General features: G+C 40.1%; 1 protein-coding gene across 2 annotated transcripts in view; it reads left to right on the top strand.

Annotated features, from left to right (window-relative positions):
* The window catches only part of ephb2b (eph receptor B2b), a 127,744-nt gene extending 101,556 nt beyond the window's left edge, over nucleotides 1-26,188 (top strand). The window contains exons 6-16 of one of the 2 annotated variants that reach the window (XM_063911152.1): nucleotides 1,084-1,208; nucleotides 4,799-4,961; nucleotides 6,761-6,869; nucleotides 8,581-8,645; nucleotides 10,165-10,278; nucleotides 10,780-11,027; nucleotides 15,297-15,512; nucleotides 15,808-15,957; nucleotides 18,139-18,332; nucleotides 19,183-19,338; nucleotides 21,267-26,188. In XM_063911152.1, coding sequence (XP_063767222.1) covers nucleotides 1,084-1,208; nucleotides 4,799-4,961; nucleotides 6,761-6,869; nucleotides 8,581-8,645; nucleotides 10,165-10,278; nucleotides 10,780-11,027; nucleotides 15,297-15,512; nucleotides 15,808-15,957; nucleotides 18,139-18,332; nucleotides 19,183-19,338; nucleotides 21,267-21,375 — 1,649 coding nt within the window. In that variant the 3' untranslated portion in view covers nucleotides 21,376-26,188. Of the gene's footprint in view, nucleotides 1-1,083; nucleotides 1,209-4,798; nucleotides 4,962-6,760; nucleotides 6,870-8,580; nucleotides 8,646-10,155; nucleotides 10,279-10,779; nucleotides 11,028-15,296; nucleotides 15,513-15,807; nucleotides 15,958-18,138; nucleotides 18,333-19,182; nucleotides 19,339-21,266 lie in introns of both variants that reach the window. The other variant, XM_063911151.1, reaches the window with a different exon arrangement.
* Nucleotides 26,189-26,952: the final 764 nt, after the last annotated feature.

Genomic DNA, 26,952 nt, shown 5'->3' with positions numbered 1-26,952 from the left:
TTTAAAGACAAATATAGTATTTACAGTAAAATTACCCCACACCATATTTCACTGTTCATTATACTTTGACATAATGCATTGGCTTGGTATATTGTTATCTAAACCATTGATAAAACCACATCGAAAACCAAATCATTTGTAAATCCAATTTGGTAAAACCAATGGTCTTAGGTAATTTAATAAGAATAATGTATACTTCACATGTCAGCCAAGAGTTTTCCATATATGGTTTTATCTTCTTTTTTTTGAATAGCCTATTGGTTCTTTGTGATCTCAGTGTCATTTAAAAATCTACTTGCAGAGAAACTAACGCTTCATGTTTAAGGTCATCGATCTCAATCTTTCAACGTGTCCCGAAGTCATGCACGGAAATACATCTAAGGTGATGATGAAGTAGTACTTGCATCGGCCAACCCAAATACAGCAAGTTTCTAAATGCTGATTTATTGATTATCAAAGTAAACTTGTGTGTGTCAGGACAAAAACAGAATAAGCTTAAAAACCAATCGAATTTTGGCTATGATTTAAAACACGTTAGATTTACAGTATGAAAAACCTCAGCTAGCTCGGGATAAACGACTCAAGGTACACTTGGTCTACATGTGTGGATCATTGCTTTAGGCCTTGGAAAACCTCTTTGAGCAGTTTTATCACTGGTGGCTCACGCCATTTGTTTGTTTTCGTTTTTGTGGCATACAAATTGGGCTTCCTGCATGTAATGCATGGTGGTCCAATGATTTTAAAATGATTTACTTGAAGAACACAGCCTGTTATCAGCGGTTTGACAAGCATAAATTAATCACATGAAAATCACCGTTGACAGTGGGAAGTCCCGGGAGGCTGCTTATGTGGTTTAGCCGGTGTTGTAACTTGCCAACCTACAGTGCGTGTTTCTTCATGAGACTCTCTAAAAGGCGGCTGCAGTATATTACATGGATTTTATGGCATTACGTGTTACACCTTTGCAGTACCCAGTGTTTGGCTGGGAGATTAAAGATGCTGTAAAACTCAGCGTGCGTGACTGTCAAGCATGTACTTACTTATTTGGCTCATCCTTAACACACTGTCTCTGTCTCCTCGCAGCTCCATCCACAGTATCCATCATGCACCAGGTCAGCCGCACTGTGGACAGCATCACCCTCTCCTGGTCCCAGCCTGACCAGCCTAATGGAGTCATCCTGGATTATGAGCTCCAGTATTATGAAAAGGTATCCCATCCTTCCTCCAAGCCTTCCCTTACCTCATCCTTTTCTCCCTATCCAACTAAATATATCACACTCTGATGGTAAAACTGACTCTTTTATTTACAGAGGTGGGAAGTAACTAAGTACATTTACTTAGGTGCTTTACTTTGGACTAGTATTGGACTTTACTTTTCCATTTTACTTTATTCTTGTACTTTACTATATTTACACAGAAAATAATTCAATTTAACTCGACTCCATTCATTTAACAACTTTAGCTGCTTTTAACGAATTTTATCTCTAAAGATCGACTCTTTAAGTCGCAAAACAGTCAAATTATTCAAATATAAAATGTTAAAAAGTCAATCAGAACTTTGTCTGTCTACTACAGTGAAATGCTACTTGATGCATCAATATAATCTAGAAATGTCACAAATAATTATAGACATTTAGATTTTGCTAATAGTACATTTGTACTTTTACTAAAGAAAGTATTTGACTTGTAATGACACATTTGACAATAATGTTTTGGTACTTTTACTCAAGTAAGGCAACTGAATACTTCTTCTCTGTTTATTTATTTGCGCATTTAAATTCCGAATACACCCTCAGGATCGTCAGCACATCCTACGAGGCGTATAGGCAGAGCTTCTGAACGTTGCTCAGAACTTCTGCTCATTCTCTTCCAATTATAATCACGGTCAGTCACTGGAAAAGGAAACAGCTCTCAGCCCCGCAGTAGGGCCGCTGGGGATTGATGTGCAGAGACTTGTGGTTGAAACAATGATGCGCTGACTGCTGTAAAAATAGTATTCAAGGGGCAAGCTCCAGACTTTCTCACAAGAACACTCGCAGTCACAAATGTGCTGTTTTGATTAAATGCAAAATGATCGCTTAAATACATGCAGCCCTTTCACAGACATACAAAGACAATCACGCACGTATACGCACCGTTTGTCTAGCTTTCTTCCACACGCTGAGCCGTTCCACATTTGAATATAATTCCCTCTTTTCTGACACTGCTGGAGAGAGCTGTCAAAACAATTGTCCAGGCCCCTGCTGTGGCTCAGAAGTGTGCACAGAGCAGCAGGTTGAAGGGAGCAGCTAAAGGAGTCTCAGTCTCCGCTCTCAGACGTGTCAGCATCGTAGAAAGGGGCACCGCAGTGAAATTCAGCTCTGATCATCAGAAGGCATGACTCAGAAAGGCCCATCTGACCTGAAACTGCCACCAAATGTACCTTGTTATCTGCAGCTGCTGGATGTGCTCCTCTTTCAGTCCTGCTGCTTTACCTAACATGCTTGTACTGGAATCAAACGATGTGATTTGCTCTATTGAGGTCAATGTGGTCATTTATGAGATGAGTAGCCGTGTTTTATCTCTAGCATTTCTGCTCTCAACATTTTAATTACAGTCCAAGGCTAATAAACCATTTATAATTTGATTTGCCTATAGATGGCTTTATTTAGGTTTGTATTTGTATTTTATTTTATTAAGTTCAGGCAAGAGATACACATAAAAAACAGAACAGTATGATGATGTGACAATAATAGCTTGTATACCAAACATACAGTGGGGCAAAAAAGTATTTAGTCAGCCACCAATTGTGCAAGTTCTCCCATTTAAAAAGATGAGAGAGGCCTGTAATTTTCATCATAGGTACACTTCAACTATGAGAGACAGAATGGGGGAAACAATCCAGGAAATCACATGGTAGGATTTTTAATGAATTAATTGGTAAATTCCTCAGTAAAATAAGTATTTGGTCACCTACAAACAAGCAAGATTTCTGGCTCTCACAGACCTGTAACTTCTTCTTTAAGAGGCTCCTCTGTCCTCCACTCGTTACCTGTATTAATGGCACCTTTTTGAACTCGTTATCAGTATAAAAGACACCTGTCCACAACCTCAAACAGTCATACTCCAAACTCCACTATGGCCAAGACCAAATAGCTGTCAAAGGAGACCAGAGACACAATTGTAGACCTGCACCAGGCTGGGAAAACTGAATCTGCAATAGGTAAGCAGCTTGGTGTGAAGAAATCAACTGTGGGAGCAATTATTAGAAAATGGAAGACATACAAGACCACTGCTAATCTCCCTCGATCTGGGGCTCCACGCAAGATCTCACCCCGTGGGGTCAAAATGATCACAAGAACGGTGAGCAACAATCCCAGAACCACACGGGGGGACCTAGTGAATGACCTGCAGAGAGCTGGGACCAAAGTAACAGAGGCTACCATCAGTAACACACTACGCCGCGAGGGACTTAAATCCTGCAGTTCCAGACGTGTCCCCCTGCTTAAGCCAGTACATGTCCAGGCCCGTCTGAACTTTGCTAGAGGGCATTTGGATGATCCAGAAGAGGATTGGGAGAATGTCATATGGTGAGATCAAACCAAAATAGAACTTTTTGGTAAAAACTCAACTCATCGTGTTTGGAGGAGAAAGAATGCAGAGTTGCATCCAAAGAACACCATACCTACTGTGAAGCATGGGGGTGGAAACATCATGCTTTGGGGCTGTTTTTCTGCAAAGGGACCAGGACGACTGATCCGTGTAAAGGAAAGAATGAATGGGGCCATGTATCGTGAGATTTTGAGTGAAAACCTCCTTCCATCAGCAAGGGCACTGAAGATGAAGCGTGGCTGGGTCTTTCAGCATGACAATGATCCCAAACACACCACCAGGGCAACGAAGGAGTGGCTTCGTAAGAAGCATTTCAAGGTCCTGGAGTGGCCTAGCCAGTCTCCAGATCTCAACCCCATAGAAAATCTTTGGAGGGAGTTGAAAGTCCGTGTTGCCCAGCGACAGCCCCAAAACATCACTGCTTTAGAGGAGATCTGCATGGAGGAATGGGCCAAAATACCAGCAACAGTGTGTGAAAACCTTGTGAAGACTTACAGAAAACGTTTGACCTCTGTCATTGCCAACAAAGGGTGTATAACAAAGTATTGAGATGAACTTTTGTTATTGACCAAATACTTATTTTCCACAATCATTTGAAAATAAATTCTTTAAAAATCAGACAATGTGATTTTCTGGATTTCTTTTTCTCATTTTGTCTCTCATAGTTGAGGTATACCTATGATAAAAATTACAGGCCTCTCTCATCTTTTTAAATGGGAGAACTTGCACAATTGGTGGCTGACTAAATACTTTTTTGCCCCACTGTATATAAAAATGAATTCATTAAAAAAAATAACAAAAGACAAAACAGATCCCTTCAAAATTTCAAATAACTAAGTTGACAGTTTGATTCACCCAAGAACCAAAATCACACATTACATGCAAAACAATGTAATTATTCCATATATGTTTATTCCAGTTGTGTTGTTTTGTGTTGCCTTGCAATAGTTTATAGTGCTATTTTTATAAGATTTGGCTTTGCAATGTATTTTTAAGCAACATTTATTCTATCAATAATAATCTTTTTCAAAAAGCAGTAAATAAATCTCACCCCCAAAAAAGCTTATTGATACTGTGGTATCATGTATCCCAGATCCAATCCATAGACTTTATATATAAACATCTCACCCTATCATATCCTTTATTCATGTGAATTTTCATAATTACCAGCTGCAAAAATGTACCATGTTGCTTTTTCTTCTCCTAGGACCAATCAGAGGTTAATGCTACCGCCATCAGGAGCCAGACCAACACGGTGGTCATTCGCGGACTCAAGCCGGGAAGCATCTACGTGTTCATGGTCCGGGCACGCACTGTGGCCGGCTTTGGACGCTACAGTGGCAAACTGTACTTCCAGACCATGACGGAGGGTGAGAATTCAGCTAATGTTCATAAAAGCACGCAGAGCTGTCGTCGCCTCTCATGCTTTGCCCATCGACCCACCACGATATGGATGCAGACAGCTGCGGGAATGAAAGAGAGTCATGTTGTGGAGTAAACAGTTCAAATACTCCAAAACCAAATCAATGTGGCATGAAACATATTCATATTTTTCATTTTCATGTATTTCATTTTCAATAATAGGAAACATCCCACATGTTATACTGTAATTATGTTGTTATTCATATCCCAGTATCCATGATTTCTTTCCTATGTGGTCCACAAATGCCATATTTTTATACCAAAGATAGCATTATGCCATTTTTCAGCATAAGCCTTTGAGTGAAGGATGAGGTCGGACTTTTCTTATCTCCGTACTAAGACAGGACTGGGAGAATATTGAGTAAACATCAGTCGTGCGGGCTGATGTTAGAGCCAGGGCCCGGGTTTTCCCCCTCTGAACATCTCATTTCCTTCAGCCTGCAGTGCCCAGGGCCATCATTACCCTGAGCCTGCATACGAACATCCCTGATGCTGCCACACACACAGATCCCAGCGCTAAAGATATATCAAAACTGACTCATAATTGGAAATATAGTATATACAATTAATGTTTTTTTAAGGGGAGTAGATTAGTTTAAAGTTATTCTTTAAATGGATTTTGTGTCCCCAAACAAAAGTTTTCTTCCTGCTGCAAGAAGACACTGATAACTATTGTTTTAAGGACACAATATCCTTTTGTTTTAGTACAGCTCTGAAATTATTTAACAGGAGGGAAAAAAGATCAAGTAAGAATGGTACAGTGTTTACACTACAAACATTATTTTTAAACCCTGATGTCAGTATCAGTTGCGTTTTTATGTTACAGTTATTCCAAGTGAACACTTATTTGTTTCTTTCTTTTTAAATACTTTGCCAGTGTTACTTCAAATGAATACCTGCTGTGTTGAGCCTGAGTTCTCCCTCTCTGGTTAAAGTTATGGGTAACACCTAACTCTTAATTCCTAATATTAAGCCGTTATAAGCAGCAGTGTATACACTTTTCATGAACCGGTACACTTTAAAATGCAGTAATGTTTATAAACTCTATGCATTTATTGTATTTTAATGTATTCCTCAAATCCCAAACATCTTCCTCTTGGCACATTACTAGAGGCTAATGTGGTAAGTAACAAATATAGAACATAGTTTTTTGTCATAGAAAATGTGCCATAGATAAATTAACACTGTTTACACATGATAGTACTTTTAGTACATTTTCCATCTATTTAATGTTCAGACAGTATTGATGTAGGAGACAATAATACATTTTTGATTTCTATGGTGCAATAGCCAATATTCATGATATCCAGAAGCAGAAAAACAACGTGAGGATCTAACTAATAAGTGTATCTGGCTAATAAATGGGAAGTTGTGTGTGATTTTCAGTGCTCCAGAGAAGGGCCTGGCTCAGCCTCTGTGTGCTCATTCAGTGTCTGGATTCCTGCTCTTGGCTGCCTGATCAGTCTGGGTCGCACCCAAACATGCTCTCTCTCTCCTTACTTCACACATTTTCTGCCAGATGATTTGTCCATATCTGCGGCATCTGAGCACATTCAGCTTTTGTAAAAAATCTCCCATGCTGTCAGTCAAGATGCCAAGATGCTTGTTGGTTCACCCGGCCATATGTCCGTCTGTCACCCATCGCCTGCTCCATATGCAATGGCTCAGATGCTCCCCCATATGTTACAGCTTCTGACTGTGTGTGTGCTTGGCTCTTTGTTTATGTATGTGTTTCTTCTTTCTATAGGGGAATACAACATCAGTATTAAGGAGAAGCTACCTCTTATCATCGGCTCGGCAGCTGCAGGTTTGGTCTTCCTCATTGCTGTGGTCGTCATCATCATCGTCTGCAACCGGTGAGTCAGTCGCATCTCAGTCTGTTTAAACAAGCATGCTTTGAGCCAACAAAACAGTGGAATATTTTTTCCTTTTTGTTGTTTCGCTTCTATTCAAGGTTTGCTTGAAGGTCTGTTAGCTTACACCTTGTATTCTTGATAGCAGATAGTTTCTACCTGCTTCTATGGAATAAGATTTGTAGGTCTATTTATATCTGTCTTCTGTGACTGTGAAAGAACTGTGTGTAAGTTATTTCAGAGCAAAGAAAGAATGAGTCAAATTCCTTGTATTTACTCAATGTAAATGTGAGTTGTAGAGATAAAACCATCTGGTTTCCAAGATATTCATTCTTAATACATTCCAGTCTTTCAGCAGCAAAAATAACACCTATAAGTCAACATCGCTGACATTTCATTTCTGTAGGTGATCCAGGTCAGTGAGAATCAAATGGTTGTAACTCTGCCAAGGTTAGGATTTCAGTTCCCACTGGGGCCACTCGTATTAAAACTGCAGCTTAGCTCCTGCTCACTGTTTTGATTCACAGACGAAATTGAACAAGATGAATTTCTGACTATGTATCTTGCTAGTAGATATACCCCAGTATACTTCTTTCTTGGATAATGACAGACTAATGGCAAAGGTAAACACATATGACATGCTTTATTAATCCCCGAGCAGAAATTAAGGTTTTCACATTTTTGGTTATTGTGGGAACATCGCCTGGACAAGATGGAAGAGTGTGTGATTGAGAGTTATGCGAACTGTTAGACAGCTCTAATGTACTGTGATGGCCCATCAAGGGACTTAACAAAGATATTTTCATATGTCCTTGTCACACTGCTTGCCAGTTAAATCTTAACTGATAAATTGTTAATGAAGTTTAAGAACATGCTGCAATGTGTGGAAGCTAGTGTTGAATAAAAATGGTTCCCATTATAAGGAGGATGGAGTGAACAAGGCTATGGTCTGATGTGGCACTAAAGGCTGAATGGATTGGAAAAACATTCAGCTTGAAAATTGTGTTGACTAAAAGATCAGGGCATTTTATTGTGGAGCCTACCTTGTGATTGATGGCTTATTACCACTGTGTTGTTGGCCAAGTAGGTTTACACATACAAGGAATTTGCTTTGCTGTGTGTGGTGCGTACAGAGACACAAATTATGATAAAATACTCTTATGAAAAATCGAATAAAATCTGTGCAGTATTGGAATGTACGTGAAGTGGAGAGCTGTGCAAAGGTATACAGAGGGATGTGCGCAGTTCACAGTGTTAAAAAGAACAAGATATTGTTTACATGATGTGCATTAATGCATGTTTATGGGTTTTTTCTAACATTTTGGTCGCCTTTGAAGGCTATAATATGGCGACTGAATTGATTCAAAACTGGTGACGACGAACCAATGGCTGACTTCATGGTGCCTACTTCTTTTAAACAGTATAGTGTCTATATGAAAACTGCTGATATTTTGTATAAATCTATGATATGGACCAATCATTTAAACAAATCTGCCCAGAAAAGGTGGAGGAAATCTAGGGCAGGTTTGCTTAGTGTAACTGGCTGCTATATCCACTGTATCAAACAAACAAATGTCTCCCTGGCTCTCCCTGTGATCTCCGTCAGTGTATTTTTAGTGCAGGTACACCTGGGGGGTGTTTGATCCGTGTTCCTGCCCCTCCCTGCTCTCTCCTTTTGAACCGAAGCTAGAGTTCTTTGTCTTTCCCCCAGGAGGCGTGGCTTTGAACGAGGTGATTCAGAATACACGGACAAACTGCAGCACTACACCAGCGGCCACAGTGAGTATACCCCCAACAGCACCACACCTGTCTCCATGACAACCAACTCACACGGTCATCACCATGGCTGTCATTCAGCCCCTCCGCTGCCTCACACACCTGTCTCCATGGCTACCACCTTGCATGCTGGTGTCCTTGGCTACGGCCCAACCACGGCACCACTTCATTTGGCCCCCCTTCCTTGCAAGTAATCCTGCCTGTTGTTTGACTCCGCTCGCTCGGAGCCCAGATTTAACCACATAAAAAAACAAGCTTCAAGTGTGTGTTCTGTGCATCATCACATTTCATACTTAACTAAATCCATTGTAGTGGAAATAGGTCAGTCTTCGCTCTCGTTAACGCCATTAGCATGCTAATGCCACATGAGTCATTTTCCATTGTTGGGAAAATTCAAAAGACTGTGTGAGTGAATAGACATCTCAATGATTTCCTGGGTTCATATGGTACAGTAGCAGAGAGCTTAAATGACAGTATTACAGAAATAAATCTGGAAGAGAAGTAATTTCAACGGGACTTTTTAGTTAATCCGTCTTTCTCCTGCATAATTGGAAAAACGCAGATCCCTTTACATCTTGAAGTTTATGACCCCATTTTAATTTGTTTATTTGATTGTGTAATTATCTCTCTGCTTCTTCTTTTTTTATTATAATTCCACTCTAAAGGTAACACAATATAATCCGATCACTCTGTGCTAAAAGGTCCAGTCTGTGCTTCAGAGAGCAATGTGCCAGTATGACACTGGTATTTCACAGCTATTAACAGAAGCCAATATGTGCATCCTGTCCTCTCACCAGTCACAGTTCATGTCCCTGTTTTTGGTGGTCTTTGCCATTATAGGAGGGTGGTCTGTTGAACACTGCTTCAGTTTGGGAAGAGGTTTTAGTGATGGGGGGTTTTTCATGGTCAGATCCTCACCATCTGTTCATCTCTGCAGCACGTTTCTTCAGCTTAGTGTGCCAGGTTTTGAGGCGGTGTGCATGTTCTTCTAGCTCTGCCTCGGCCAATTCACAAGTTCAGCATCCATTCAAACGGCCTCGGGGCTGATGTGGAGGTGAGAGCCGAATAATCGGATTTAAAACTCAGGACACTTAAGTCCCTGCACAGTTAAAGGCCATCTTAAGCCAATTTACCTGGCATCAGGGCTTAAGAGAGCCAATTTATTTCTTGGAGTGGAGCTGAGCGATGCTGATATAGGGCCCCGGTTTCTCTCCTGAGTGTTAATGGCACTATGACTCACAGGAGATGATATATACATTAATCTGCCTTATCACAGCAAAGAAGAACGGGCGGTACCTTGTCCTTGCTGGCTGAAGCAGTAGCCCCAGGCATTAGCCATAACTACCTTTTGTAACAACACCACCTCCTCCATCTCTTAACCTTCATCACCCTAGTGTCGTCAATGAAATGTAATGTGTGAATGCAAGATGAATTGTTAATGTGCCTGGATACTTATGACTGTAAAAGCAGCCTATATAAGCAAATATTATAGAGGCTCTTTCCTTTTTCCAAGTGACTCCAGGAATGAAGATATATATCGATCCGTTTACATATGAGGACCCCAATGAGGCTGTGAGGGAGTTTGCCAAGGAGATTGATATATCCTGTGTGAAGATTGAACAGGTCATCGGAGCAGGTAATGGTTAGATTTGACTCAAACGTCAATAGAATATCACACTTTCAGTATTCAATATGTTGGAAAATGAATTGATTGATGTTTTCTAACTTACACCCCTATTACATGGTTATTACACCAGTTTTACACCTATATTTCTCTGTTATTACAAATATGTTATCCATTATTAAACGCATATTACACCCTTATTATACCCATATTACAACCATGTAGCGGCAATATGACACCCATATTACACCATAATTACATTGCTATTACACTGTCATTACACCCATATTATACATTTATACAACCATGTTAAACCCATGTTACACTATTATTACACCTATAACACTTTATTACGCACATTACAGTTATTACATACATTTTACACATGAGCAACACCTAAATATAATATCCCATAGAGAAACCATTTAAGGGTTGAAATAACTTCATTTCTAAATAAGATCGCCCTTAGCTTAATAGAACCATTGCTTATTTTCTTATGTTATTTCTTCACAGGAGAGTTTGGGGAGGTGTGCAGCGGTAACTTGAAGCTCCCGGGTAAAAGAGAGATGTTTGTGGCAATCAAAACTCTGAAGACTGGCTACACTGAAAAACAGAGACGGGACTTCCTGAGCGAGGCCAGCATCATGGGACAGTTCGATCATCCAAACGTCATCCACCTGGAGGGCGTGGTCACCAAAAGCAGTCCTGTCATGATCATCACTGAGTTCATGGAGAATGGTTCTCTGGACTCCTTCCTCAGGGTAAGAAACTACTGTTTTGGATCGTTTGTGTTGTCTTCATGTGTCTAACCTCACCCATTTAAATAATATTAAGACATAATTTAAGGCAAAGCGGCCATTTTCCCCGTTATTGAATGAGCCAATAGTTGGGAGCATAGGTTGGGAGAAGTTTGCATTGCTAAGATTGTGATGGGTGGAGCAACCCACATTGAGCTTTATAACGGTTTTTCAGAAATCAACGAGTGACGTCAGGGAACTGCATTCATGTTTTGACAGTGTCTGTCTAACTTAAGAGATACAATTTTTAAACAATACTGATTTCATTAAAAAGGAATTTTAGATAAAATGTGCATATTTGATAATAATAAATAAAGCTGACAATGTTTTTATATACGACTGTACCTAATGCTGCTACTGTTGACAGCTCTGCACTGTAGGCTAAAGCTGCTAAGCTAACATTAGCATTAGCTTCACTGACTGACAAGAGGAGCTGCTTCACCGCTTTTATTTTGATGTACTTATAAAATTAAAGTGCTTGAGGTTTTTTTTACCACCCTACTTGTCAGTGTCTGTTAAAATTGACACCTGCCAAGCTTCCTGTCAGAAATTGATGAGAAAGCATGCAAAGTGTGTTTTGTGATGTTTTGCTTCCTCACAGAATTGACATTAATCAACAAACTGCTGACATTTAATTGCCATTATAGTCAGTGACATGAATCATTTTCAGTTTAAGCTACATATTTATTTTCAAAGACATTGTTAATATTTTCATACTTATGAATTGCACTCTTTCAAGTGTGATTTTGACATAAGAAAACAATCTGCCCGAGTAGTGCTTTTGTGTTCAAATCATAATCCAAAAGGTATTCTCGGCTTGAATCATCCACATTATTTGATTTTACAGATTATCTGCTTATGGGTAGTATTGATTTATTTCAGGTTTTTCTTTTTATATTCCATATTTACTCTGTCAATCAACACCATGAACCACATAATAACAGGGTCATGCTAGTGAGAGTGCATGTTTTTTGATTCTGTTTGATATTTACCTTGTTTTTTATTGAGTTCATATAGTCCTCTTCTTACTATTCAGCACTGTGTCTGGTTGCGTAAAACTACTACACACTTGTGTTTCCTTGACTCCTGACAAGAATTATGCAGAGCTTGGAGGCTCAAGGGATTTTTTATTTTCATAATCTAACCAGAGAAAGATATTACACCGGACATGCTTCCCCATTTACTACCCCCATAAATAATTAAAATACTTTGCAAGAGTTAAAATGAAATGTCAGATGTTCCAAAAAATGCTACGAGATGAGATGCCACACAGACTTCCACCATCTGTCTTTGGATCTCAGTGAAATATTACTTTTTTAAAACTTTAATCCTCTCTAATTGCTCTCTCTGCAATTTTGGAAATAGTAGAATAAGACCTCTCTCAGATTTATAGAAATGTAGGGATGTATGATTTCTGCCAAAACATTTTTTCACTTTGAATGATGTAATGGGAACTCTCTTTTTAATGTAGCACTGAGAGTATGCCAGCATTTAGCAACAATGACAGATTGTAATTTATATAAGCCATTGCCTGTCCTGAATTAAAACGTGTGGTATACCATATTCTTAAAGGAGCCCAATTATGCAAATGTTCAGGGTTCATAATTGTAGGTTGGGCCTCTACTGTGACTTTATTTTTCTCATACTGCCTCTCATAGCACCTCTTTTCACCCTCTGTCTGAAACCAGAGCCCAGTCTGCTCTGATTGGTTAGCTGGACTGCTCTGTTGTGGTCAACCACTTAGACACCAGCCTATCATGTACAATGTGTTGAGGTGCTAGCCAATGGCGAGTATAATGTAGTGATGTCATTGTGTTACAGAAGTAAGTAAAAAAAGGAATCCAATCAAGTTTTTCAGGCAGGGGTGGAGTTTGTGGGAGAGCAACTCCCTCTGGAGGTAACTATGGGATTTTAGCCTTTGCTAACCATTTACATGCACACAAACCTATATAACATATTACTATTAAGGGAAAACCTGCAAACAATAAAATAGGGCCGCTTTAACTGCAGTACAAATGCATTATGCCATCAATAGTTGTTATTTTTGGGGATTCACAGTATATAAAATGTACAAAAGTATATTGTGAAATTAGCCAGGCAATTTGTTTTTTTTGCCATTTATTTAATGTAAATTTAAGAATTAAACAGCATTCTGAAATTGCCTGAAAACTATATATTTTAGGGGAATTTTCTAGACTTTAATACCATCCCTGAAAGTCAGTTTAAGCTCTCTGCTACAAGCCAACATCAAACACTTCCTCAAGAAGAAGACGTGCGAGCTCCTGTCAGCACGCTGGTGAGGCTGAGGCTTTATTTGCATTCTGGCTCCCGACCTCAGAGGCACAAAGCATCAGCTCTTTTTGGAATTTGATCTCGCGGTGAAGGGTGTTTGTGTACATATAGATGTTTGCTAAACATATTTGACAGCGCATTGTGTTCAAAACAACAGGGAACTTCTGTGTCTCCAAACTGTGACAGTTCATGACAACAATTGCCTCTGAACATGGTTTTGTGTCTCCTTTGAGGTGACTGGTGTAAAATGGTCACTGAAGTCTGTGCTGAGCTGCCTGCTGAAGGATTGTCACCTCCTGCAGAAAAAAACAGCAGGGTAGAGAGACAGATAATAAATCAATCAGAGCTGGAATGGTGGCTGTAAAAAAATAAAAGAACAAAAGCCTATGTGTGATACAAAACATTATTATTTTAGAAATTCACACAGTTAAAATTCCTGGTTATTTCTTCCACTAAACTTGACCCCACAGACTCTGGAGGAATCCTGCCAATTAAAGTTTATGCAAACACAGCAAACAGATCAAGTTGAAATGTGTATTTGTGAGAAAGGCTCCATGAATAATGCATTCTGCTTAATTGCTATGGTGCACAAGGAAGAGCAGCTTGACGTGAGGAAAGGCATCGGCTCGGCTAATGAGCAGCACTGTTTGAATGAGAAATAGGCTAGTGGAGCGGTCATGAAGACAGTTAATATGGCGGCGCCCGGGGCACTGCTCGCCTTGCCCTTCCAATTCCCTCTCTTGGCCTTTCCGTCTGTTCACGCCCGCCTCCAACTCCCAGGCTCCGTTTTCTGGAATCCCCTGTTTTCCAGGCGTCGTGGTGGGTGGTGGGGCGAATGCAGGTGTGCACAGTTGGAGGCACAGCTGCACCAGAGCTCCAGACGCTCCCCATGCATGGGGTAAAGCCCCTCACCAAACCGAGGAGGGGAACAGCTGTAGACAGCCAGCCAGCCAGACCCCAGCTTAGCCCTGTAGAGGCCAACCCAAACCTGGCCCTTAGTGTCGTGCAGGGCCTCTTTGCAGAAACTAATACCATAAGTAACTTTTCTACATTAGCCACATCTGGGTTAGGTTACAAGTTTACAAGGTTTACAAAATAAAGTGAGTATAATTTCTCAAAAAGGACTGAAGTGGGAATCAATGTGCACATTATTTTTTTTAATAGAGGTGCATAAATGTGTTCTTTAAAGTAAAATTCAGAAAAACAAACACAAATATGTCCCTTCGATTGGACTTATGTGTTTACTTCCGTAACAAAGTGACATAACTTTTCGCTCCAACAGATTATGTACGATTTCCTAAGAGGTGGGACATCTTTAAGCTGTTGGCCAATCAGCTAGCCAATTAGTTTAGACTCTGTGTGGGCTCTGGTTTCAGACAAAGGGTGAAAAGAGGTGCTGCAGCACAGGCAGTATGAGGAAAATAAAGAGCTTTTTGAACATTAAAGCATGTCACAGAAGAGGCACAAAATACAAATATGAGAATGAGCATATCCTCTCATTTATAATCAAATATAATCCATTATTCAACATTGCATTAGATTTCATTTCATTTAGCTTTCATCCAAGGCAACTTACAATAAGTGCAGAAAAAACAGATGGGTTCTCCGTCCCTGACAAAAGATTAATAAAAGTTTCTGCTTTTGTCTTAATATCAAATGGGATGTCTTTCCACCATCAATTTTTGATGGCATAATCTTTTGTTTGCAGAAAACGGAGACAACACCGATAAATAGTATATACAGGGAATGGACAAAGCTTCTATGTCTTGCTCTCAGTCCTTTAGCCCCAACACTAATGCAGCACACTCAGTCCTCTATGTTTTTGTGTGTTTGAAGGAAATAACAAAATGTAATTTATTGTACATGTCGTCAGGCGACCCAGAATATATAGTATTACCTCTTTTTTAAGGTATCGTAATGAAAATTGTCTTCTTTTTACAGCAAAACGACGGGCAGTTCACTGTGATCCAGCTCGTTGGGATGCTGCGTGGCATCGCCTCAGGCATGAAGTACCTGGCCGACATGAACTATGTGCACCGCGACCTCGCTGCCCGAAACATCCTGGTCAACAGCAACCTTGTGTGCAAGGTGTCGGACTTTGGTCTCTCACGCTTCCTGGAGGACGACAATTCAGACCCTACCTACACGAGTGCTTTGGTAAGAAGTGAAGTAATATGAACATTCCTAATGAGAATATCATTCATCAGGTACACGATAGTGCTCCTCCTAACATCATGCCCTCACCTGTTCTTCCCCTCTTCTTTCAGTATTTTATGTACCACGCTTTACTCCCAGGGGTTTTGTTATACCCACCTCCCAGTTTGGGTTACAGTCAGCATTGTTGCAGTGAACGGTGTCTCTCTCCGGAGCCAGGACACTGTGACGGTTTGGTTTCGGTCTCGATCTCGGTCTCACTTCGCCTTGCTGAGGTTGTGCTCTTTGTGTTTCGCAGGGAGGGAAGATTCCTATCCGATGGACTGCACCCGAAGCTATCCAATACAGGAAGTTCACCAATGCTAGTGATGTGTGGAGCTACGGGATCGTCATGTGGGAAGTCATGTCCTACGGAGAGAGGCCTTACTGGGACATGACCAATCAGGATGTAAGTATCCTTTTAGATTGTTGTTGATTCTTGAGTCAATTCCCCCCTTAAAGAGTTCTTAAAACAAGGCCACACTAGTCGCTACACACATATATCATCTTCTTCCTGAGTTTCATTACAGCCCTAGACTCCTCGGGGATAAATTTTGTCATTGTATCTTCTTTCCCACAGCTAAAACAGCAGCTTTTACTCATGGGTTTTATATGAAAATTCCCCCACACTCACCACAGAGACATAATCAGATCATTTGAAATGCAAGGCAGCGCTCAATGGACAATTTCTGCTCTTGACGGGAGTCTCCATTTTCCCATCTCCCTCTGGGTAGCGGAGTGGGAAGCAAATTATGGCGAGAGAGATAATGAAAATAGTTTCAAATTGAAAGTGAGAACACAAATGTGCTAAGAGGGACTGAGGACCTCGACGGTTATCTTATTAGCAGCTCCAGATAGTGTTTCTGCTCCATCGGGGTCCCCGTTTGGAGGTCTCATGAATGAGATTAATCTGAGGCTGAATGGAGCTCCTTTAATGGCTCTGGTAATGAGCAGGGGATCGTGCGTCCTCGGCCGCAAGTGTCCTCCGGGTTATTTCACTCACCACCTCTGCGCGCCCCTGGACCGGCAACATCACCGGCCCGAGCCAGACAAATCCTTAATGTAGGCTTTGCAGAGAGAGTGAGCACTAAATACTGTGTAAAGGCCACCAATGAGGTCACAGCTGGCAGAAATGTGAGGTTGTTGGAATAAGGTTTATGTTCCTAATGACCCGAGTGGTGTTTAACAAGTCTTAACATTGAGAACTAATGCAGTGATTTGTGCACAAACATATATCTTTATACATGTATACTGTATGTGTTAAAGTAATAGCTAACAGTTTGAACTGTTAGGCAGTAAGACACAGTAATGACTTCAGCAGTGGTGAAAGGCACAGATTACATTATTATATATTCACAGAAGAGGGGCATGAGTGCATGCATGTGTTTACTCCAGTTGTTAACTTTACATAAAGGGCCTCTATTATGCTTTTTGCAGTTTTCACAACAGTGTGTCATAGGTTTTTTTGTGCATTTAAATGGTGTGCAAAGGCTAAAAGATCCCAAAGTTCTCTCCAGAACCCTTTACAATCAGGGTTATATCCAAGAACTCTTAACTTGGAATATTTATAATATACTTGTGACCCCTGAATAAGTGTTCAAGTAGTGTATACACACACATATTTTGAGGTACTAGTGTTTCTATTATATGGTACTTAATAGCTTACTAGTTGAATTGGGGTTATGACGATACGCTTTTAAAACACAGTATTTTCTTAAAGTTTAAACCAGAGAATCAAAGTCTTTATTATTTTATTATTTATTTTATTTTTTTGCTGCTAAAAAAGTATCAACTTAAGGCCTTATGTTAACTTCCAGATGTGTATGAGTTGTAAGCACATTCACCCTCAAACTCAGACAGTTTTATTTGAATCAAATAATAACATTCAATATTAGACAGAAAAAGGGAAGCTCTGAGAAAAGTCTTGAGTTTTTTTACTACCATGATACCTCAATTTATCTTGTCACCATTTTGGAGCAAATTACATTTACTGTTTATAAAGCGACCCCTCCTTAACCAGCTACAACAACATTTTATTTACCTTTTGATTCATACTGTATCGTTAAACAAGTCATTTAATATTAATAACACAATTATTAAAATGGCAAAGGTGCTTTGGGTTCTTTTTAGCTTAGTTTTAATTTCAAGAAAACATGAAAGAAAATAGTACAAAAAGAGATCCATTTTTTAAAATAGTATTAGTTAATAATAATAATAATAATAATAATAATAATAATAATAATAATAATAATAATAATAATAATAATGTGCGTGTCTTTCATAGATATGAAAGACACGCACATACAAAAAGCATACAAAAACAAAGGGGGGGGGGGCATCCATGTGTGTGTGTGTACTTGTGCAGGCTAGTGTAATTCAATATATCAAGTTCTTTTGATACCTAAAATCCATTTCAATGCACATTTGTTTGCACTTTTTATCTCCAATATGAATGCAGTACAGTATCAGAAGTCATACTGTGGAAAAGAACACTTCTTCCACTACTGGATCGTACACTCTCTCCTCTCCATCAATCTCCTCTTTGTAGAGCCTCATAGTAACCCTTAGAGATCTCTGTCTCCCCCTGCAGGTCATCAACGCCATAGAGCAGGACTACCGACTGCCCCCCCCCATGGACTGCCCCAGTGCGCTCCACCAGCTCATGTTGGACTGCTGGCAGAAGGACCGCAACAACCGGCCCAAGTTCAGTCAGATTGTCAACAACCTCGACAAGATGATCCGCAATCCCAACACGCTGAAGGCCATGACCCCGCTATCTTCAGGGTGAGAAGATTAACGTTTGTTTTACTCGTGTTTGCATCATCTCTCAGTAATACTCGCAGTCAAAACGCATGGTGGAGATGAGTGTATGCTCTTCTCCTTTCCCCGGCTCTGTCTTCACTCTCCATGCTGGATCTGCATGTGTGTTTTATCTCGTCTCAGTGGGAATCGTCACCAGACCGGGTCTCTGGTTTTAGCATTATCTCACATTAATGTGGATAACATCTTGTGGAATCTGATGCATCTGATCTTCTTTTAATGTAAAGGCTTTCGAAACAGGAAATCCATGCTCCTGCTGAAGTGCCATCCGTGGCAACAGTTGACTTTTTTTTTTCCAAACACAGTGACTCTTGTTTCTCCTGGCGCCGAGCGGTTATGTAAATTAAAGCTCTCGGTTTGATAAATCAAATCCTCCCCACGAATGCTTCAGGCGAAACCTGAATTGAAGCAGTCGTGCAATTTTCAAAACAAAACATTTTGTAGCGTTTTCTGCTCTGGGTGTTAGTTTCCTTTGAGGGTTTGCTGATTCCCATTATCCCTGTCTGTACTTTCATTTGTGGTGGCGTGCAGTACCGAGGGCCAGATTTTTCCGCAGACACGGAGGGGATATATTGGCTCCTCGAAGCCTATCACTTCATTTGGAAAATACACTTTATGAGGAATCAGTTTGGAAAATATTGGTTCATGGATAAGGCCAGTGGGAATTCCTTTGAGTTCTGCCTCGTCTTTTGAACATTTAATCTAATAATTCACGTTTGAATCACAGGCAGGTGGTCTCGGGTGTCTATGACTTAGGAGCTGCCATTTTGTATTATCATTATTCTTAACGGCTCCTGCTTGTGTCCCCCCTCAGTGTTCATCTCCCCCTCCTGGACCGCAGCATCCCAGACTTCTCCAGCTTCAGCACCGTGGACGAGTGGCTGGATGCCATTAAGATGGGCCAGTACAAAGACAATTTCGCCGGCGCAGACTTTTCTACATTTGATGTGGTGTCCTCGATGACCATGGAGTAAGTGCTGACGATTCCTGAAGTTCTGGGTCTGATAAGCAACTGGAAAGAGGCCAGTTTACCGAATCTCGTAAACCCCCAATACTTGAATTACCATCAGACTCTTCCTCTGGCCCGTTATAAAACACACCAGCTCCTCTGCATGTAATTAGCAGATCGTAATTCTGCAGTTGCAAGGCTGAACAGTGGGTACAATAGCTTGAAGGCATTATAGCGCCCTTTATTTTCTGCCATGTGTTTAGCAGGCCTCCCTTTGACCTTAGTCTCACAATTAAGAGGAAACATGATAATGTGGGGTTAGTTAGCCAAAAATACTTGGAGTAAAACACACAAGCAGGATTGGGAGGGTAACTATAAGAATGTATTCCATTACAATTACTGGGTTACTGTAAGAAAAATGCACATAATCTAAGTATCAAAATATAAAAGTAATGTAACCTGATTACTTTCTGTTACTTTTGGATAACCTCAATATTAAATGAAATGAAAGATAAAGAAAATATCATAAGATGTTTTTTGCTTAATTATTTTATATCGGACAACAGGACCTTAGAAAAGAAGAAACCAAGATTTTAAGGAGTCCTCTGCCCAGAAATGTTATTTATTGGTAGACCTGCCTTTCAGGTAGTAGCCAACACCAACAATGAAACACATGAGCACACACTACAGTTTAAAAAACTGACAGTAAAGACTCTGTTTTGGTTCAATACATACAGGTAAACTCACACACACTATTGTATTAACGTATAGGTTCACCTGCTGAATTTAAAAAAGAATAACCTTAGAAAGTTGAACCCTAAAGCAGATTCAGGCAGTAAGTGTACACATTCACACTTAAAGTATTAGCCTTCAGAACAGTACAGTACTTTTTTACCAACATTATAATCCTGCTGGTAATCCCTTGTTAAAAAAAATGTATGTTACTTTAAGGGAATACAGTTACATTGCATTAGTTTATTGATTCCCGTTACATGTAATCCGCTACTCCGCAAGCCTGAAACACAAAACCTTATTATGTGAGAAAGCCACCTGCAGAGAAACTGATAAAAATAATTTCCTGTCTGTATTAACAGTATCACGAGGCAGAGATTAAACCACACACATGTTAAGCTTCAACTCTCTGAACTAAACAGGTTGTTATGTCTAATCTGATGAATCTGATTTATGTGGAGTAAGAAGAGAGGAATTCTATTGTAAAATGGATAAGAAACTATTGGCATATTATTTTGTCTCAAGCTTATGCCCTTTTCCCACCCCCCGCCTGAAACACCTCAATTGGACTCCTTTGTTCACTCGCGCTTTTATTGGCTAGCGCTCAAACACATGTTACGTGGCTAAGGGACGGGACATCTCTAAATAGTTGATGAATGACAACAGAGCAGGCCAGCAGACTGGGCTCTGGTTTCAGACAGAGGGTGAACAGAAGTGCTGCAGGCAGTATTAGGAAAAATAAAGCATGTAGACATGTCTCAGGAGAGGCACAAAATACAAATATGATGCTGAAGATTAGCATAATATAACCTTTAGGATGAACATTATGTATGCATTGAGTCAATGATATGGTGTGATTTTATAATTCTCAGCATTTGTTTAGGGGGTATGAGATCACTTGGGTGTACCGCATGAGTCAGTAGACAGAAAATTACACTTAACTGGAACCCAAATATGTTTCGATGATTATATAAGCTCTCCGCCGTTAAAGATGGATGAACATGCAGCTGTTTCACGATTCTTACTTTACTGTCATCTTAGTTTTCATATATGTTTTTTCACCAGCTGTTCCCCGCTGGCCTTTATGTCATCCATCCGTATGTGGCATTGTTACATGATGTTGTTGATAGACACAGATACAGAGCTATACGCTAAGCAGATCTGCCTGACTGTTTATGGTCTGTGGTCTCATAATCCTGACATCTGTCTCCTTGCAGTGACATCCTGAGGGTTGGTGTGACGTTAGCAGGCCATCAAAAGAAGATCCTCAACAGCGTCCAGATGATGCGGGCACAGATGAACCAGATCCAGTCGGTGGAGGTTTGATCCTCCCGAGCGGAGCAGAGGGGGGAGAAAAAATAGGCGGTTGGGATGAAGGGCTCTGGGTGTGGAGGATGGAGTGGATGGTTTTTTCGCGTTACAGTGTGTCTGGACTTCCCACCAGGCTACCATTCACCCCCCCCTCCACTTCCCTCTCTCCTCCTCTTATCCCCTCACCCTGACTCTCCCTCCATCATGGGATCAGCTGTTTAACAAAAGTCCCAGTGATGAGGCACCAGAGGGGCCCGCAGCCAAACCCGTCTCTGGAGCCAGAAACACGGGAGGTTAGATGTGACCAGCAACACATTTTTTTTTTCAATCTTCCACCAATTTTCATTTGATTTTTTTTTTTCTTTTGGTTTGTTTGTTCTGATAATTTTGTAAAGAATTTTTTTAAAGGAAAAAAAAAAGAAAAAACTGAGAAAGGCAAGGAGTATATCTAAATTTATAGATGATATAAGCTTGTACACTAGATGGACTGAGTAGGAAAGCTACCCTTTAAAAGGGCGAGAAAAAAAGAAAACAAGGAAGAGTTGAAGGAATGAGGCCATCCTCATCTAGGTGTGGATATTGTCTTTTTTTGCATCTTTTTTTAATTTTGGGACATCATAAGGAATCACAGAGTTTTCTGTGGCCTTCAGAAACGCAGAGGAGACTGAAGAGCCCAATGTGCAATCCCAACTGTTTCCCCAGGAGAGAAAATGCATTTTTAAAAACCATCAAATGGACAACATTTGGCAAAGACTGATGTCAAAAAACACATTCATCCAGACTGACAATTCACACAGTGCAATCAAGAAAAAGAAAAAAAAATAAGTTTCTCATTGCAAGTATTTTCTATATTGTGTGACATTTTGTGATGAAGAATTCTGTCTCACCATGCTTCCTCTCACTATAGACAAGTGTTTTTCTTTCTTTCACAGTGAACTATTCACAGCCTGCCAAATAGAACTCTTCCCTTTTCTTGCAACCTGTACGATGATCCTGTATTGTACATATCAGATGCACTTGACCTGCCATAACACGGTGACTCAGAAACAGTAATCAGCAGAAGAACTGGCCAAGAGGAGGATTTAAATTGTTGTCACCTTCCTTTTCTTTCCTTATTTTGTGAAAAAAATGCTTGTGGAGAGAAACAGCAAACCGACGTCCTACGCAGAATCACACAGAATAAAACAGGTTCTACTGTTTACATCAGAGGCCACATACAATACAGTATGTGCTGTTATAGCATCCGCCTTCATCCCCAGTGCCGTCTGTGCATCCATGCACACGACGCACACACACATACCACGTGCACAACGAAGCAGAGGCTCCCGAAGCGGCGGGACTCGTGTTTGATAGCATGCTGAGTGAGTGGTTAATTTCACAGTGCTTTGATTTGCTGCAATTACTAAAAACTCTGTTTGGTAAGAGCTTGGATTTGACACACTTTACAGAGTATAACGTGGCTGCATTATTTTTCAGTGTTTCTTCTTCCAGTTTTCCTTTTTGAAAAGACATTTTTAAAGTATTAAAGTTTTGATACCACACACGGTTATTTTACACTCACACATCATAGATTTTAAAATCCGGCATTTGTTGAATATGCAACGTGTTATATTTTTGCAATTTCTGTATGGATATTATTGAATTGTTATTATTATTATTATTATTATTATTATTACTTTTTTTTCTGCACTGAGTCTATTGTTTGACTCCAACAAACACTCTGGATCTTCCATCAATGCTTTTTAGACTTTTAATTTTGAAACATGTTGGTGCAAAATTCCCTGTGAATGGTATTGATTTGATTTCATAGACAGTGTTCATTTATAGTTTGGCCTCCTGTGAGCTGTCAATCATCGTCTGCGTTGTCTGGGTGACCAGGGTTTATGCGAGAGATGGGAGTCCGTAGCAATGCAAGGATTCCCCGGAGAGGATGAAGCAGACAGGGTTTATGTACACAGCCAGTAAAGTATCAGAGATCCAACCGGGACCTGACAGCCAGACACGGACGTCCAGCTGTGAGCTATCGGTCAGATGTGTCCGGTCACAGCGGGGAAGTCGCACCCCGATCACAGCCGCTCTGTCCAGGCACCGATTCTCCCGCCTCTCCCCCTTGATCAAAAGCACGCCTGCCGGGCCACCTGTCTGCCGCTCCCACTGATCTCCACGCAACAGTTGTCCGGTTTCGTCTCTGCGACTTTATAAGCATCAACAGGCGAACAGCGGAGACGCTCATCAGTGGGGCAGTTGTGTCTTGTCCTGTCCTGATGCTGCATGAGATAGAGGGTGTGGAAACAAGAGGCTGGACAATGCTTCCACACTGAAAAACGTTGTCTTTAATTAGATGTATTATGTCCACAGGTTTCACATAACTGTTTAAGGTTAGTTAAAACCAATAATATTAAACTGAACCTATTTTTTATTTAAACTGCTTTCAACTAACTAATACAGGTATGTGAAATCTATTGACATAATGCATTTAATTGAAATCAACGTTTCAGCCTTTTCAGTGTATGTTCGCTCAAACCAAATCCTCAGACTTGAGTTTTTGTGGCGGCTTAAGCACCAAAGTTGATTATAAACCTCAGTTACTTTCATCTTTCACTGAAAAACGGAATTGTTGACTTTAATTAAATGTATTGTGTCAACAAATTTCATAGAACTGTATTAAGTTAGTTGAAAGCAACAATACAACGTTTTTGTAGGTTAAACTTTAAATTATTGCTTTCAACTAACCTAATACAGTTCTGTGAAAGCCTCTCCATGTCCTTTTTTTCATCTGCAGTGCACCACATCATAACAGAAATTTCCCTGGAAGCTTGTATAACATATGAAACTAGTAGGAGGACAATCATAAGCTGTTAGTCATAGCTGAGAGGCGAGTGAGAAGTGCCGCTGTGACCTAAATGCCACTGATGCCAACATGCAGTTTGATTTTTATTTAACCGAGCTTTTTAACCGTCTTCCTTTTCCATTTCCCAGTACTTAACAGCTCATCAGTTTGTGAGGCTGAGGCTGCACGTCCTCTCATGGTATGGCAAATATTCAACCGTCAGGAAAAAACGTTTAATGTTGTCCAAGGAATTAATCTAGTCTAGAGTATACACAAGGCTGCTGAGTTTCTCCTCCAACCCCATTAAAGCTCATTCAGATGCTTGTCCGTGGACGCTGCCAAGACTTTGAGTTATTAATCAAGCAATTATCCTTGAACCCTGTTTCAAGGAACTACCTTAAACTGGATGGGCAGGCTTGTTTATTACTAGACGTGAAAAAATAGTGCTGAAGTGCACACTGTCAGTATTTTCTTGGGGATACTTTTCATGGAACTCCTTCTGAAGGGTTAGTTTGTTGTTTTCCATTTTTATCTGAAGGAGTTTTAAGAGAGCCTTTTGATTGAATGTGGAGTGTTTGAGAGCACTGCATTAAGTATTTATGTATCTTCTGATTTCGATGGCACAAAAGAGACGCATTGTTGCAGTTTGGAGCTGAGCAATGAAAGCGGGAAGAAGAAATTGACCCACTTATGTCGAGTGTTTAAAGTGGTTCTGACTGTTTTTCCTGCCGCTGACTGGCTGCTTTCGTTACACCAAAGCACAAGCAGTGAAAAAAGGCTGTCCAAAACTATTAAAAAATGTATAGAAACGGGTAACTTATTCATCTGGTACAGGTTTTATGGAGGGCATATTTCAAAATTGGACTCGATGGGTTATCACCTCCTTGAAATTAGACTGAATATTTCATTGCATATTACTGCAAGTGGCTCGCTGGAAAATTTAAATCCAATGTAAGCCAATTCAACATTTGACAGATTTTTTTTTTTTTTGTTTAAATCGCTTTCTAACTCCCCCTTCAAACCAATTCATTTCTACTGTTCACTTTGCATAAAACAATAAGTATTATCTCTTCAGATTAAGTTTAACTGTTGGTTTCAAAGCACCAGAACCTGACACCTACTGTACACATGCTTTTAAAAACTTTCAACAGCTTTCCTCCGGTAATCGAAGCAGAGTCAGAGTGGTTGTGACGCTCATAATGGTTTCACACAATGTTTGCCTACTGCAACTTTCAGCAACACTCTCCTTTTACATCTGTGCAGCAAAGTATAAGAAAAAAAAAAAAACAGTCCTCCCCTCACCGTGTGCCAATTTTTGAAGGACGGAGGAAAAACCGTTAAGTCTCAGTGTTCCTGTTACATGATAGTGTGCATAAACACGAGCTGTGCCAGGTTGTACCCGCTGGGTTGCGTTTGAAAGGCGCCCAAACTGCAGCATGGTCAGAGCGCAGGGTCTGCCTCCTGTTGTGGAGGACAGAAAATGGCTCCCGTTCAATGGACACAGGGCGAAGCACTGGAGAGCCCTCTACTGCTGCGGTGGTCAAATGTAGCGTGTTTGATTGACTTTTCCAGATGCAAAGCTCCAGTGTTCAGGACAAACACTGGCTGCTGTATCTTCCCTTGTTGGACAAACTTTCATACCATTACACTGCCCGTGTTCCCCTTTCATGACCCAGTGTTGCCCTCTGTTTTCCCCCTTTCCTGCCCTCTGAACCCCCCCCCCCCCCCCCCAACCACTCTGGCTGTTGTTGGCGTGTACAGGCAGGGGGTCTCCACATGTTCCCCGGTCCTCTCAAACCCACATTGTAGACCAGTGCCGGTTCAGACCACTGTGACTCATGTGGGGGATCCTGTATTTCTGTATAAATGTATATTGACTGTAACCCTGTGAATGATGTAACAATTTCATTATTTGTAATATTGTCATTGGTTTATTTTCTAAACATGGAAAGCCCAACTTGACTCTCCTCAATAAAAAATAAGATCTGTTATAAAATAGTGCTGAGTTATTTGTTAATTATTTGTTATTTTTAAAGCCAAAATGTATTTATTCATATTGTTTTGTTTTTACAGTCCCATTTTGGACTTTACGTTAGCCTCATAGTGTGTTATGGTATCAGAAACATGGGCAAAATGTTGCTACAGCTAATAAAACAAATAGCTGTTGATTAAAGTTTATCCTTTAAATTTTATTTTTACAATTTTAGTAGTTAAATTGATGTCAGTGTTATTAATGACAGTATGCAGTATACTTACATATTAAAACTGCACTTTTTTTGGACATATACTTTATGGTTGAGTACAGTTTTATTCATCATAAAAACACAAATAAATTAAAATGTTGACCCTAAATACATTTATTTTGTTAACAGGTTCAACGTAATTGCATTCAGTTAGATAAATGCAAAAATATTAAGTTAATCCAAATGAATGAACTTGTATAATATATGTTAACTTGACAAAGACATATCTTTTAAGTTAACTGAAAATAAAAACAAAAGTGTTTTATAAAGAGTACAATACATCTCATTCACTTTGGAGAAGAGCAAGGGTCTTTGTGTCACTTACATGAACCACAAGCCGTCAATATATGTATAAGTAATATAAGTACTTAAAAAGGACAAGATAGCTAAAATAACATATTTTGTCAGTTAATGTATTTGTCTTATTTTCTAAAATAATGTAAATCGCAGTGATTAACCCTTAACGGCTTAAAATAAAAACGTCTTTCACAGAGTTTGAGAATAACAACGAGGCGCAAA

Source organism: Eleginops maclovinus, chromosome 20, assembly GCF_036324505.1.
Source record: "Eleginops maclovinus isolate JMC-PN-2008 ecotype Puerto Natales chromosome 20, JC_Emac_rtc_rv5, whole genome shotgun sequence".
NCBI lineage: Eukaryota > Metazoa > Chordata > Actinopteri > Perciformes > Eleginopidae > Eleginops > Eleginops maclovinus.
This window is presented reverse-complemented; position numbering and strand designations above follow the sequence as displayed.